Here is a 16,194-nt window from a genome sequence, read left to right as displayed (position 1 = left end):
AAAGTCTGCAGCAAGGACTTCAGTCCCACACTGCAATTAAAGGTTTAAAAATAATCACATCTTAGTCACACCACAAGGGAAAGGATTTACTCCTGCCCTGGTTTAGTCACCATGGTTGTTCCAAGCACATCCTCTCCTGCTGCTCCATCGGAAGGCACCAGGCAGGGCCAGGGAATGCCCCAGCTCCAGCTGCTTCTCCTTTGGCAGAGGAGGAGGAGGAGGAGGATGGCTGCCTCACTGCACAGCACAGGAGGGCTTCAGAACAATCTGCCATCCCTGCAGGGGCTTTTTAACACAAGATTGCACACACAGTGACAGCAGAATTATTTCCTGTGCACTGGCTGCTTACATTTCAACTGAGGGAAATTTCTAAACATTTTTAAGTAGTTGAGAACAGCTCTGACCACCACTGGCCAGTGCTGTATTTGTACAGCAAAGGATGCATGGGTTTTCCCCTGCCTTTTTACCTAGGGGGCCTGAGACTATTTCATCAGCTGCTGGCCCTGTCCTTTTCTGAAAACAAGTTAAGTTACCCTCAGCTGTAACTAATAACAAAGATAGAAGTTGCTGTTTCTACTTTGAAAAAAATGCTAACAAAAAACAAACAACAAACTTCAACAGGCATTCCAAAGAAAACAAAAAGGCATAGAAACTTGATATTAGAAAAGAAAAATCTGAAGTGGTTTCAAATATTTTCTTTCACGACTTAGAAAGGTTTGGTTGGAATCCAACTGCAGCCTCAGTAGGAAACTCCACTGGTTTAACTTAGAGGTCCCTTGTAAAACTTCGGAGAGTTAAGAATTTCAAAGATGATATTCAAAAGCATCCCCTTATCAAAGTATTGGCCAGACTTTACTTTTCAAACAAATTATGTTCCTGTTCTAGGAAAAACATCTCGATCCAGGAGAAAAGAATTTGATTTCAATGGCACTGTTACAGTACTGATTCACCTACCTTGTTCCTGGAACAGCTTATTTTAATACACAAATTTGATTACAAAAATATACAGCATTCTCTCCCCTTTCCCAGTCTAATGAATAATTTTTCAGATTACTCATTCTAAACCAAACAAAACTCTACATTCTCTAAATAAAGAAAATTATTCTCAACAAACTTCTGTTAGCTGGATTTAACTTGGAGCAATCCAACCTAGTGACCAGCCTTGCAGGGGGTCTGTGACATCTCAGAGAGAAACAAAACTTACTCCAATAACCATCACTTTCACAGAATTATCCTGCCATTGATTCCTCCTGGGCATTGTTCTTGCTGACTGTGATGTTTCCTGGCCAACAGCTGGGCTGCACTGCAGCACAGACCAAGGAGTGACCCAGGATTAGAAGGGATTTAACTTCAATGCCAGTCCTTCACCTAAGTGTCTAAGGAAATGTGCAAGTCAGATCTGTAACACAGGTTTTTGAATAATCATAAAACTGAATACAGAGGAACTGTCAGTCTGGTTTAGCTCCAGGCCTGCCCTGTCCAAGCAGGTCATGCACTCAGTACAAGGTCAGGCCCATCATCTGCTTCACACCAGAAGTCCTTTAAATCTTGGCCCATGATAAATCTGAAGCATTTCAATTTCAGTTTCAGCCTTCCCAGAAAAAAAGAACAGAAGTAACAGAACTCATTTCACAGTATTTTAGTAGCAACACTCCAGGCCAGTACATGCACCTTCAAACTTTTCCCGCATCCTTTCATTGAAAGGCACACAGCAGCACTTTTCCAGGCAATAAAACACTCACCTTCAAATCAGTTCTTCCATTCCTGTCCTCTGCTGCAAATGTGATCAGGCACATGGCAATTCTGAGGCACTTTCAATTCCTTACAACCTGCCAGGTGTCCAGAATACTGAGGCTATTGGGACACGAATGCCACTCAGAGCACTGACAGAGGCAAGTGCCACAAAGCCATCTGGTTTTCCTGTCACTGAAATTCTTTGTCTATTTCCTTAGAAGCCATGAAGTTGTTCTCAAAGAGAACAGGTTGCAAATGACAAGTGAATTTAAGGTGTCAGATAAAAACAAAACAAGAAAACTCAACACAAACCCCACATCACTGCCCACCCTCCTGAAACACCACAAGTCACTGCAGGATGTTCCACAGCAGTTGGCTGTCACTGATGCCACCAGTACAGGCAAAGGGAGTCAAAGGAAAGGCAGCCCAGCTCCAAGGGGTTAAAACTACAGGTTTTGACACAACACTCCTGGGAGGCAAGAAAAGGCATCATACCAGACAGGCTGTGGCATTAGGAAAAGTAAAAGTGTGTCCAAATTCACTTGAGCTTTGGAGAGGTTCTCCTGTGTGTGGAACACGAGTCCCCTCTGTACAGAGCTGCTCCTGGCATGCCATGAGCATCCCAAACACCTATGCAGACCTGTGGAGCCAGGTGCTCCCACTGGACTCTCAATGTCCACAGCACAGACTAATAGGGACAAAAGCTAGAGCAGTTTCTTTTTATTTTAAGATGTCACTCTTAACACACATTAGTCAAGCTATCCTAAGAAATCCCCTGGACACCTAGGGAATCTAAAACCATCTAAGATTTTATTACCTCAAGAGACCACCATTAAAAGCTTTGATTTTAGTGTTTCTATACTATAAAGTCTAACAAACCTGACATTCTGCCTTCACCCTGTCAGACTAATGTGCGCTTTAGTGACAGTATCCATTTACAAATCAATAATACATCATACATCATCCCCAGCTTTACTTCTGGAAAGTGCTAAATGGAGTCAATGAACCGTCTATTTACAATTTCAAATCCTAACATATTTACAATAGAAACCAAAAGTATTTAAAACCATTAAATATAGTGTTTAACTCTGCTATATTAGTTTACATGAACACAGCTTAACTCTGGCATCGTATTTCCAATACTAATATTTCCGCCAGTAATTTAAGATTCTTCTTAAAAAATTGCTATTCCTGGAGGGAATAAAAATAAAAGCTTAAAAACCAACCCAAAACCTCCAGGCATTTCAGAGCCCTGAGGAATTACCCACCCTAGACAGTCTTCAGGTAGAAGTACTGTAGTGTTCAAGAGAGACTTCCAAACTCCAGGCAAGCCTTTAAAACCTAATGCATATGTAAAACATTAAGAGTCAGTAAATTGAGTCCATTGAACAGGTTTACTGGAGTCACTGCTACCATTTGGGTTTTACTAATCCGTAGTCAAGAAGGAAACTGCTGCTTTGCTGTTTCTCCCTCCGTTACATTCCCTCCACCCCCAGAAAGTGTTTTGTGCACCGGTGTCCAGGACAGCTAAGTGGGCATCGTCTTCTCTTCTTTGCTGAAGGGCTGGACTGAGCCAGGCTTCACCCACGACAGGCCAGAGACGTGCGTGCTTTTGCAGTGCTGATCTTCTGGTTTCTTCTGGGGAGAACAAAGTTAAAGTTACGATTTTTAGATACCCAAACCCTCTCAACTCCTCCTCCATCCATTTTACACATTTAGCACATACAAGCACGAAAGAGGCTGGCACCACTTCCTCTCCTCAAAGAGGAACAGTAAGATGGCCATTGGTTTAATTTCTGGGAATGTGTGTGGCATCTGCAGAACCACCCTGACAATACAGGAGTTTTCAGGACTTAACTTGGATACAGCTGCCCTATCCCACCACAAAGACTCAAGGATACTCCTTTTGCTTGGAGGCCCAGCCCAGCATTACTGCACTGCTCTTCACCACATTTCTTGGTTCTACAGGAAGAAATATCAATCCAAGCCCTCCCCCAGCTCTGCAGTTCTGCCCAGCAATACTGGTTGTGCTGGGGAGGAGCACTGCACCCCACAGGTGGCTGGAAACCCAAATGAATGCGCCAAAGTAGCAATTAATGCCTTTGCTAAACATGGGAGTTGCCTAATGCTTTCCAAGGATGGTCCTGTACTTCCCTTCCCTGAACATTTTCAAGTTAAATGCTTGAACGGTAACTATTACCCAACAGTGCAACAAACATTTTGAACTGACTATTGCAATTTAAAAGACAAAGAAAAGGCTTCAAATTGAAGAAGAAATATGTAACTTGGAGCATCTGTAGATTTCAAGTAGTTAGAGACTGGTAAATTAGACATCTACTCCAGCTGGCAAAAGCAGCAGAAGAGCCTGCAGGGTTATTTTGATACCAGGAAGTGTACAAGAACTACATCAAACCTGGAATGGTGTGCTGAGCTCTAGACAGTGATAATCGTATAAGGAGACTTGGTTGTAACATGGAAAGTCTTTTACTTGACAAAGTAAATTAAGGCAGCAGGAAAAGAGAACCTGCATGTCTGTCCCTCCCCATGCTTTGTGCCAAAGGTGACAGTGTGTGACAGACCTGCCGTAACACGTTGGACAACAGCAAACAAGAGGGATGAGTTAAGCCTGAGCCTGGCAGTGGCAGCTGCCTCTCCCATGCTGCACACAGGAACCACACCTTGGAAAAGCCAAGTGCTCAGCAGGGAACTGGGACAGCACTGCCCTTCCTGAATGGCCTAGCTGTTTCCCAAGGAACAGGAATTCAGGGGTTATAAACAAGCATATACGGCTGTAGGAAGATTTGGGAACTTGTTTTTACAGGGAATGTTCTCAGCTACACTGACATTTTGGGACACACCTCATACAGCACAGAAATTGGGCCATTACTATCAACAAATGACTGGAGCAACCAAGTACCATGCAATAGTTAGAGAAAGTTAGGAGATGTTTCTTTTCACCTAAAAAGAAATCAACAGGCATCTCCCAAAGAAAAAATGACAAAAGAAAGGTCACTGCTGACTATCAGTCTCTGAGACAACATCAGACCCTTTCCATTTCAAGCACTCTGACCTATTATTTCTCCTTGATTCAAAGGCTAAGAAGGAGATGAAGAATGAAGGAGAAAATGATGAGCAAAAGAAATACTACAAGTATTTCTTCAGTTTTGTAAGAACATCAAGAATTCAATCTGGCCAAAATATTTTCCTATGTGTTCTAAGGCTCTAACGTGACTGGCAGTCGGGAGCACTGCCACACTGAGCTCAGGCAGTGTATCATATTAAGATCAATTTAAAAACTTCATTCATGCCAGAAGACATGCAAGAACATGAGGTAAAGCTTGCAGTGCAGAAGACAAATTTAAACTGACAAAAAAAAAAATTTCATTATACAAAACCCCAGCAAAACATAACACAGCTTTAGGCCAAGTCAGTAACCAAAACATTTAGAGTGCATTTCCTTGCCAGTCCAGCTATGACAGCAGCCACTGTTTCAGAATCCCTTTGTACTACAAGTGGATTGACTTGTCAGGCCACTCAGCAGACTCAGAATTGCTGTGTGCCAGCTCTTGTCAAGTGGAAAGCACTAATTAAAAAAACAAAACAAAACACAAACAGTCCAAATCCCAAATCACATCCCATCACCCATCAGGTGAAAGCTGTATGAGCCAACATGTTCTTGCTCTGTCAGTAAAAGCACTCTGTGATGGAAGGAACTCTCAGCACCTTTTGGTGAACTGATGTTGTCTCATCAGAAATCAGCAACATTAGAGAAGTGAGCAAGGGACCGTGCTTGTGCTGCTTCAGAAACTTTGCAAGGTGCTGAAGCTTTCATTCAGTAATGAAAAATCTCTCAAGAGAAGAAAATGAAGAAGCTGGGGACTGCCAGGTAATGCAGAAATGGTAACAGCCATGACAAGTGCAGGACAAGCTAACATTCATGCCAGTGAATCTCTTCATCTCTTCCATCCACAAACAAACAAAAAAATCTGCTGTGTGCCAAGAGTTGTACTAACAAAGCTTTCTGGCTAAGTGACTAATTGCTTAACACACTGAAGTTAGAGCAGTGACATAACTGCTTTGTTAGGAGACCACAGCAGTTCCACCATTCCTGCTGAGCCAAAACAGGGGTGGGAAAAGGTCTCTCTAGTACACAGAGGATCTTTCTTCCTGTATCAGGGAATAAACCCTTCCTAGAGTGAAAATGTGAATTTTGCACATACCTTCTGAGTCAACATCTTCTCTCTAGCTTCATCATGTATAGCTGGATTCCATGGAGAAAAGCTATGGATAAAGTATAGTTAACTCTTACTTGGCATTTTTGCCAACTACAGCACAGAGAGAGAAGAAAGCAGTGATTTTCCTTTGTTTAGTTTGTTGAATCTTAAGTAAATTATAAGTGGTGTTAAAACACACAGTTAAGATTTAAATACATATTGTCATGGATCTTTTCAACAATAAATGTTTAGGTTTTCATTCCTAGAACTGGCAATTCAGCACATGTGACATGAAAAACCATTCATATTCACCATGAAGTTGACTGCCCCATCCCCTATGCAGGCAAGCTTTAGAAGGATTTTAAGACTCTGACCAAAGCTACAGTCATGCAAACTGAGCTCAGGAAAGCCAGAAAGCAATATTAATTCATGGGCATTTCTGCCTGAGGGAGGTGGGTGCTTCAGGCCTTTTCACTTGTTCTGAGGCTTGTTTGGTTATTGTTTTGAGAATTTTTTCTAAAACAAAAGCAGGTCAGTCAGCCTGACAGAGAGAGGCTGCCATTAGCAACTACACCAAAACTTCCTCTCAAACCATTTGAACAGTGTGAATCTGCTCAGAGTACTCACATGATTGCATAGGGGTCCTCTATTTTGGGCTGATCAAATAAATGACTACTGCATAGTTTGACACTGTCTACCACTTTACTTTTGAACAGCTGGACATCCTTTTCATACCTGCAAGACAGAAGTAAATTGTGTTAAGTAACTGCAAGGAGCTACAAGTTTGCTCTGAAGCACAGTCCTAGCAAACCTCAGCCTGAGTTCCTAACACAACCAAGTCTGGAGGCAGAGACCATGAGTGGACAGAATTTTACAAATCTCATTTCTGCAAGTCTATGCCAAAACCTCTTAAAAGACCATGCCCATACACATGGAAGATACTCACAACACTGCAGCCTCAGGGTTCAGAGGACTGGTTGTATCAATTTTGTAGAAGACTCTGCGAGCGTACATTAGCACTTGCCATATGTGATTATGATTTCTCCTAAAAAGAACAAAGCACAATGAAGAATGGAATAAACTTTTCAAATTATTCATCAATTTGTCAGCACTAACCTCCATTTTGCAAATGCTCTTTTCACATCCAGTTCACCAGATAAAGGGTCCACTAGCGGGTGGAAGACAGGCAGGTCAAAAACCAAGCGCTGCATTAGAAAAAAAAATTCATTATGACAATTTCAATCCTAATGCCGACACCACTGGGTGAACGTTAGTCAAATGTTGCTTCCAAATACTAATAATTGTTACTGTATTAAAAGAAAGCAACTGCAAGTGATTTCTGCCAGCTGTGAAACTGTAACCCAACACACCTGTGTAACATGCAGGGTCTTGTCCTCTCTCACATGCTATCACCAAATCAGGAAACTAATCCAGTTAACTGCACAGGCACTAGTGCCAACACAGGTAATAATATCAGATAAGAACAGATTAAAGGAGTTTTTCTGGTTTAGCTATTTGTGACTGAAAGCTTTTTACATACTTGCGCTACAATCAATATTTTTTTTGTACCCTATACACTTAAGCAAACTGTGCAGTGACACCTTGGTGTCCTCAGCTCTGTACAGCACGTTTTCTCCAGTGTCCACACATTTTTCCAAAAGAAAACTGAGTTTTAAGAGGAAGGTTCTAAAGCCCTCTCCTAGCAAAAGAATGTTGTCTGGCTGAGAGATACTAGTCTAACCTTTAAAAGATACTGTTTCCTCCTAGTTCTCTTCTTTTAAAGATGATAGCTTTACCTAAAACTTGACACCAAGCAGGCAGCTACCCAACACAGCAGCTGTGGGCACCTGCCCTCAAATCTTTCTCTTAAAGAAGTGTGCCCAAGAGGGTAAGCTGCACTGCAAAGTGTCACTTCCATAAAGTATTTTTTTATTTTTAAATTCATCTAATAACTTAGAAACTTAAAGAGAAGAAAGCAGAGAGAGAAGATAACACCATAACACCTCCTTCTCCCTTTGCTTCACCATGTTCTCTTCAAAATTTTAGTTCTTTGTTTCAATGTAATTTAGAAGAGACAATCAAGAAATCCTGCAGTATTATAGTAAGCACAGCAAAGGTATCTGGATTTTACATCCCATTACATCACTACCCAAGAATTCTGATACCTCTTTAAGGGCTTCAATTTTAAATTCCTGCTGAGGAAGTAGCAAATCAAGAGAGGAGGGAAAGAACTGGTTGATTACTTAACACCCTAATGCATCTGACCTCAGGAAGTTCACTCCACACCAGTCTCAGTAATGAGAGTAATGTAATTCCTCCACAGTGGTTTGCTAATGTGTACAAGACATGGCAAATGAGCCCAGACAAGTGAACAAAATGAATTCAAGGAAAAGGGACACTAATTGGTGTATCAGCTTTAACAAAAAAGGCCATACTCACACCACCAGGAAAGAAGAAAAAGCCAAGACACAACCACTTACCGGGCAGTCTCCATCCGGGTAGTTATCAGGAATATAGACAGTGAACTTAAACACACCATCCTGGTAGAGCCCATGTCTTATGAATATTACACCAAACCACACTGCAAGTGAGAAAGATTTCTTGAGTGAATGAACTAAAAAAAACTATGTACATGAAACAACATGAAAGCTAAGTTTAAACTTACTTAAAGCTGATCGGTATGAGGGCTGCACATAGACACCTGGCAACTTCTGCTTCACCACCAAGGTACTGCAATCAGAGTCAGGATTCAGAGAGCTCCACAACCACACTGACACAGCAAATCCAGAATGTGCCACCCACAGCCCCACAGGGCCTTCCTCCACAAACTCACTCCCAATTCCCAAGGCTGCTCACTGAAGGGGGTGACAAATATAGTTGAAATCACACTCCTTCCTTCCTGCTTTTCACACCACTCAAAGACTTACTAAAGCAGAGAACATTATTCCTCTTGATAAAATTAAGTAGAGAAGCAGATCAACTCTTCCCTCAGTAGATGCATTTAATGTATGTCAGTACAGAAATGAACAATTTTCTACTGAACCCCTAGTTTTAAAGTAAGGAAGAAAAAATAAATTCAATAAGTAACTTTGAACACAGATTCACAGCCAATTTTGAATTCACAGCTGAAATATGACCAAACTTCAACCTCAATTTTACATAAGTGGTTTTTCAGTTTTAGATTACACTATGCTGCAGATCAAACTGAAATTACACTGGCAATGGCCAAAACAAACCAAAAACCAAATTATTAACTTTACAGATTTTCCAGTTACTTGGCATATAGGTCCATTAAATTGAACTCTACATGCTTGCACAAATAAACAAGAATCTTAAAGCAAAACATTAACACGGTTCTCTGCTTACCATTTCCCTAGTATTTGTTATTAGCTCCCCAATAATGAATTTGAATTATAGTACCCATTTATTTACTCAGAAGAAAAAAAAATAAAATAAAATCTTTCTTGAATTAAAGTCATGGTCAATTCCTTGAAAAAGAGAAATGTTTTGAGAGTTCTCACTTTCAATTTAACAGTTAAATACAACAACTGAGACTCAGTGTTGCATAAGGACTCCAGGGATTTCATTCCAAAAGGCACTACATACTTGGGAATCCAGTATGTCTATTACAGAGGAAGTCCCTTCAGCGTTGTGACACTAATCAGTTATATAACTAGAAAGTTTTGAGGACAGATTTTTATGCTCCCACAGCAGCCTACAAATCACTAGACTGGGTGAAATGCAACTCCTCCCTCATAAATTTCATGTTAAATATCACAGAAATTAATACAGACTTCCCAACATCCACTTGATCAACTGTATCAGGCAGTGTTCAAGTGTTCCATGTGACAACTGAAGGAAGCTCCCACATCCTAACTCCGTTACATAGCACCATATATTCATAAGCATCTTCCCACTCGACATCTGCTTGCTTCTATTTCAATAATTGTTTCAAGTATTTGGTATTTCTGACCAAAAAGCCATTAGGATAACTGGTCAGGATACCTAAACTCACAATGCGTTTAACTTCAAGACTAAGAAAAGTAATAATTTGGAGAAAAACATCTAAAAATGCCCCTTAAAATCTCATCTTTCTTCTTCCTTTCTGTCACAAGAGATCAAGACTGCTACTCCAGAGAAACAACTCTGCAGACAATGTTTTTTACTGCCTTCAAGGACTGTGACAGAAACACCATACAAGAACTAGGCCCCTGCATAAGCCCAGTGACCTAAAAAAGATTAAAAAAGTGAAAACCTACAATTCTGCAAGTAGTGAGTATTCCAAATAAAAAGGCCCATAAGAAGCATGTGTTCCATTTGTGGACTGGGAGGAGGTGGCAGGTGAAGCAGGCTTGGTTATTGGCACTGCATTCTTTGGGATAGAAGGCAACTGTTTCTTTGTAGAGGCTCGCAGGGGACTGGATCGAAGGTCTCCACTCAATGTTTTCTCTTCAGTGTCAGATCTCTGTCAAATCAAAGGAGAATCATGAGATCATAGGCCATATTTCAGACACATTTAACATATGAACATATTTTACCCAAATAATGGTAACTACAAGTTAGGCCAATGAAACATATCTTGGGTTTTGGTGTTCTATTGCTTGAGGAAGGGCATGGAGGGGTGTCCCTTTGCATTTTATTTTTAAAAAATTATATATATACACACACACATATATATATACATACATATACACACACACACATATATATACATATATATACATACATATATATATACACATGTATATAAATAAATATTGGTGTTCAACTAAACACAACCTACAAGTACAAAAGTATTTAATGCTGGATAGGAAATCTGCAGATTAGGACAAATGCTTAAGGAGGCTTACATTTATTTAGAACCTGAAACCAGACAGTATACAACATCAGCTTACAAGTCAATCTATTTCTAGCACACAGTGCACAAAGATAAATCATTTCTACTGACAAGCATCCTTATACTGTAGACTTCAAAGACACTTTAGAAGTAGTGTAGTAAAACTGAGATGAAAAAACAAAGTTTTATGTATTTCACTTTCTGCCTGTGCTTAAGACATCAACATTCCACTTGGAACTGCTCCTGTAGCTCACTCCCACAGTGAAAGAATCACCACTTGGCAGTTGTATCAAGTTGAAGTAGCTTTACTATAGGAACCTTTTTATGCCTTTGCTGCCTTTTCTTGGAAGAAAAAAACAAACCACAGCCAATAAACACTGTACTACTCACAGACCCCAAAATCGTTCTATAGGTTGCCAAGACAAACGTGCAGGCTACAGACTTACTCTTAGGCTACGTGTGGTAACTAAAGGCAGCATTTAAAGCTATGGTGATTTGAAGTGCCCAAGACCTGGATGAACAATACCTCATGACCAATGTTACATAATTTGCCCTAGTACTGAACACCTGGGAAGTGATTAACCCTAAACTCCCATGCTTTTACTACTGCTACAACCTCAAGCAGCAACAGCACTATGGAGGCACAGTTTTGTCAAAGCTCATTGCAAGCGCTATGGCTAAGCTCTATATAAGATACTAAAATGTCTTGAGAAAAAAGTGTTTCCACCACTTTTATTTCATGTTTCCTATTTACAGATGCCTCAGATAAAAAAAGTCAACAAATTCTGGAGTAGACTCTATGCACAGGCACATTCCAGTTAACACAGCTCAAAGCTAGTTTACACTTTTACTGAAGGTGATCACAACCCTTGGGATAAATGCACAGTAAAACACTATTTGCAGATCACCTGATGTTTTTTCCAGCACTGCTACCACCCCTCCCAAGCATGACACCACTTTCTGGCATCCATGCATTAAATACCTTGCGCACAGAACCTGTAGACATGCTCCAGAAAGGGTTCATAACGTGTATTCCAAATAAAGAGCTGCAAGTTCTCGGTGTCTTCAGAGTGTCCTCAGGCCCTTTGGATTTAAAAGTACACCGAATGAGCATTCATTTAACAGATAAGCAGGACTCAATATAAAATAGGATTCAGATCTAATTCTACAATCAGCATTATCTTTCTGTAACTTCAGAAGAAAACTTCACGTACACAAGACCAACAATAGCTAAAAATGCCAAAGCTCTATTATATGCTCCAGAAGAATAACATGTCTATTTTTGCATGTGAAACTCTGACTTCTTTCTGCTAGAAAAAGACTACATTCTGCATCCCTTGCTCATTTTGCCAATGAGAAGAAGAAAAGGATCATCTTTTGGCTCAGCACAGTTTAGGATGATCCTCTACATGTGCAAATATTAAAGTTATCACCCATTTCAGTCCAGCACCAGACAGAACTATGGCCCTGCTAAGTGCTGTCCCTCACAGACACTGTTGACTTTGCACATTTCTGAAGTGTCCCAGTTTGAGAAATTCTGTCATTCCCACAGACAGAGATGAACCTTTCACTGAGTTTGCATCATGTATGTGTCATTTTGTTTTCATCTGCATTGGAACACCACCAGGAACAGACAAAGCCATAGAACACAGAAGTTTCTCTGTGGCTTATTTAATGGTTTCATTATAAGCACTAAGGCTTAGTGCTCTTTAGATCACCAGCCCTATAATAAGGACTTCAGCAGTATTTGGAGTTTCAGTGTCATCTGCAGCGTATGTCCTTACTTTCCTCTCCCTCTTTTTTATTTAAGTCTTGCTATTGCTTGTTCAAGAATTCTGATCCATAGCACCTCTTGTCTGGCACAGCCGATTCCCTCCACTCTTTTTTTTCCTCTCCAGTTCTCCTACTTCACTTCCTTACCTCACCCTCCCATTTCTGGCTTCGTCACTTAAGGTTTTGAGGCACTTTCTTTAATAGAAACTCGCACAACATGGATCAAGACCGCTAACATGATGTGAGAGACGCAGAGCCAGTGGCACAGATTTCTAGAGTGGTCAACACTACATTTTTACTACAGTAAAGAAGGCAGCATATGTTCACCATTGATTTGATTGGTTTACAGAGAAAATGGAAACATTATGACCAAAATCTTCCTAAAATTAAAATAAATTACAATCTTATTAAAAAAGACAAAAAAAAAAAACCCAAAAAAAGCCAGACAATTTATCCAAAGAAAGTCTAGGAATTCCAAATATTTAAAAGAAACATCAATATCAAATAATAGCCTTCTAGGCTATGCAGCAGCCAAGCATTCAAAAAATGCAAGCACCTTTCAGAAAAGCAATGAAAAGTAATTAATTTCCCCATCCAAAAACATCTCAAACATTCCAATATACAACAGGTTCCTCCAGGTATTTTTTCCTCTTCAGCAGCCAGAGTTTCACGTTCTGAGAGAATGATGTGGACATTTCACATCTTTCTGAAGAGAGAAAGTCAAAGCACAGCTACTGCCTTGTGAGAGCAGGGAGAAGATGTTTTCACTTTTCCCCATCTCTTGTCTGGAAAGCAGAGTGATGCCAGAGGGCTGTGCCACGGGCCTTTTCCATCAAACCAGCCAGACTAAGTAAGACCGGAAGACACTGGGCCAGGAAGGTACGAGACATTTCCTCGGGAAACTCTGGTGTAACCAGAGGGTGGAGGAACTGACGCACAAAGAGCACCTGAGTGCTCCACCTCTGACAAGAGAGAAAAGTGCTGGAAGTTGAGGTATAGGTTGGAAGATAATTAGGTGGAATTTGGAATGATTATGGTATTGAGGCAGGATTCATTTGTTTGTTTTGGGCTGGTTTTTTTTTACGACTAGGTAATACAAACTGCATTATCCCGGAATCAGAGATAGGAGAAAAGGAGTCAGCAGGACAAAGAATGACATATGTAGGTAAAAACCAGCCCAAAACATTCCCAGGGAAACAGGGGACTTTTCTAGAAGCTTGGTAACTGATGTTAGATGCAGTTCAGACACCAGATCCACCCTTCAGAAAGCAGCTGTGTATCATAGTACACTTCCAGCTTCGCCTACTTACATGCTATTAAGAGCAAATAAAACATTATTTTAGCTCTAGTTAAGCTAAAGAATAACTTCCACAGATTGTCTGGCACAGACATCTTTCATCCAGTTGTTTGCTAGTTATAAATCATACACAGTATCATCCTAAATGTATTGTTAAACTGCCTCCATCTGTTAAAATACTGTTTACAGTGGAGAACTCAGAACCTCAGAGTACAAGTTTCCCAGAGGAGGGCCATTTAAGAAGCTTTTCAAGATGTTTTAAGAGTTTATTTCTAATCACATTCACTCCCATGCAGCATGGAAGTAGAAAGGTGTAGCTCTAAAGGAAACTTATCCACGAGTGCTTACGCTCTCTAGTACCTTCACCTTGCAATTCACTACCCATCAATAGTCATAGAAACAATTAAAATCAGTATTAAAAACAATAACCAAGTAACATCAAATTTACATTAGACTGCCTATCTTATTTCTCACTATATCTGCAGGAGGCAAAGGACAGCCAAGGCCTGATATCATTAAGTAGAATTTCTAGGCAGTTTAGGCATTCACCCCTACACAGTGTCTACCCCAAGGCACCCACCATCTTCCAGCACTGTAACTAATAAAACCATCAGCTTCCCAAAATAACCCAATATTCTCCCCTCATTTTATGGAAAGGGAATAAAAACATCAAAACCCCTCTCTCTCCTCTACCACTGGCAACACTCACAGTACCTCATCCAGAAGAGGCTTGATAGTGTGCCACTCAGTAGTACATTCTAGTGATCTCTCCTGCTTTAAGAATAGCAAGGAACAGCAACCCTCCTGAGCTATCCTCCTCCCATGGCTGCCTTCTCTACTGATTTCCTTTGAGTAAAACAGCAACTAAACTAAGATAAAGACAAACTTCTACCCAAACATTACTTCAAATACTGCTTCTTGGAAAGGGCTTTTAAATTATCCACAGCACCACAGCGGGACCAAAAGCCACCTCCTGCCAGGCATAACTTCATGTCCACATTCTCTAGGTATGCAATACATGCCAGCAGTCAGAGCAAGTGTAAAGTCATCTGATACTTCATCAGTACTTTAAAAGATTCCAAAAAACTAAAGTTATTACTAGCAAAACTGTAACATTTAAGTTCTTCACTTTTGCACCTTCTCCTGCTCTACATTAGGTATTTTCATCCAAAAAAAGTTTCATTTTACCCACTGTCACAGTACGTGTCATATTTTTCTCCTCTCACCTATAGAGTTATTTGATCAAACACAACACTAAAGCAATGTGAAGAAAACTTTTATCTGCCTGGAACAGAGCACTCTTCTAAAGATTTTCTGGAAACAGCAACAAATCAAAGAGAAGCACTCCAACATCTGAGAGCAAACTGAGCTACTTCAGCAGAGCACCAGTGAATGCTGCATACACACTATTATGTGCTTGCCCAGAAACTGTAGCTGTCAGTTCACAGTGGAACTTATTTCTCCCCAGCACAGCCACTCCTGACCTCCTCTGGACCCAAGGCCCTCGTTCACCCACAGCTTAACCTGCCGGACACGCTGCTGGCGGTGAACAGGAACACTGACCAGTAGAGCCTGTTCGCCAACTCTTCTTCCACAGGCGGCTTAGACGTTCCATATCAACACCTGCTGCTACGAGTTCAGTCCTCTAGAAAACTGCAATCTACGCCAATGAGACCTGCTCTTAGATGCATACAGCAGCCTAAGGGACACGGGGAGTTGGCCGGCCGAGTCCCCCAGCACCGGGTGCTCCGGAGGGACCTGTCGGCCGGGGTTCACGAGAGGTTAAGAGCGGTCCTGCGAAGCCTGGGCGGGCCCCGCGGTGTTTCCCGCCGAGGCCGCGGCCGCGCCGCAGCGCGGAGCCGCTCGCAGGGCGGGGAGCAGCGGACAGAAGGTTGGAAGCCGTCGGGCCGGGCCCCGCTGGCAGCCGCTCCGCGCCCGGCGCTTTCTCGAGCCCGCGGTGCCCCTCGCACCCCGCGCGGGGCAGCCCCAACGGGCACAACGGGCCGCGCCGGCCCGGCCCGTCCCGGCGGCAGGTGACGGCCCCGCGGGCGCAGACACCCCGCAACCCCTCGGCGACAAAACAGCCCCGCCGCCCTCCCGTACCGCGGGGACGGGACCCCCGCGCCCACCGCCTCCGTTCCGCCCAGAAGACTCAGCCCAGCCAGGGCTGGGCGCTGTGGCCCCTCTCGCTCACCCACCGAGGCTCCGCCGCTCCCCCGCGCGGCCCAGGCCCCGCCGCCGCCGCCGCTGCCGCTCCCGCTACCCCCGGCACAGCCCCATTTACCGCCCGCCCCTCGGGCCGCACATCCGGGCCGCCCTTCGGGGCCAATCGGCTCCGG

General features: G+C 42.1%; 1 protein-coding gene across 3 annotated transcripts; it reads right to left on the bottom strand.

Annotated features, from left to right (window-relative positions):
* Positions 1-2,439: 2,439 nt before the first annotated feature.
* Positions 2,440-16,099, bottom strand: AKTIP (AKT interacting protein). 3 transcript variants are annotated; one of them, XM_015640353.2, is made up of 10 exons: positions 16,054-16,099; positions 11,768-11,868; positions 10,208-10,413; positions 8,614-8,678; positions 8,429-8,529; positions 7,065-7,153; positions 6,895-6,993; positions 6,576-6,683; positions 5,955-6,015; positions 2,440-3,372 (listed from the first exon to the last, which is right to left on the bottom strand). In XM_015640353.2, exons 2-10 carry the CDS (start codon positions 11,807-11,809, stop codon positions 3,262-3,264), a joined length of 882 nt encoding a protein of 293 aa, XP_015495839.1. In that variant the 5' UTR covers positions 11,810-11,868; positions 16,054-16,099; the 3' UTR covers positions 2,440-3,261. The 3 variants fall into 3 exon arrangements, with proteins under 3 accessions (XP_015495839.1, XP_015495838.1, XP_033373007.1); XM_015640352.2 differs by lacking the exon at positions 16,054-16,099 and having other exon boundaries at positions 2,440-3,369; XM_033517116.1 differs by lacking the exons at positions 5,955-6,015; positions 16,054-16,099.
* Positions 16,100-16,194: the final 95 nt, after the last annotated feature.

Source organism: Parus major, chromosome 11 (assembly GCF_001522545.3).
Source record: "Parus major isolate Abel chromosome 11, Parus_major1.1, whole genome shotgun sequence".
Classification (NCBI taxonomy): Eukaryota; Metazoa; Chordata; class Aves; order Passeriformes; family Paridae; genus Parus; species Parus major.
Note: the sequence above shows the minus strand (reverse complement) of the source record. Positions and strands in the feature narration are given on the sequence as shown.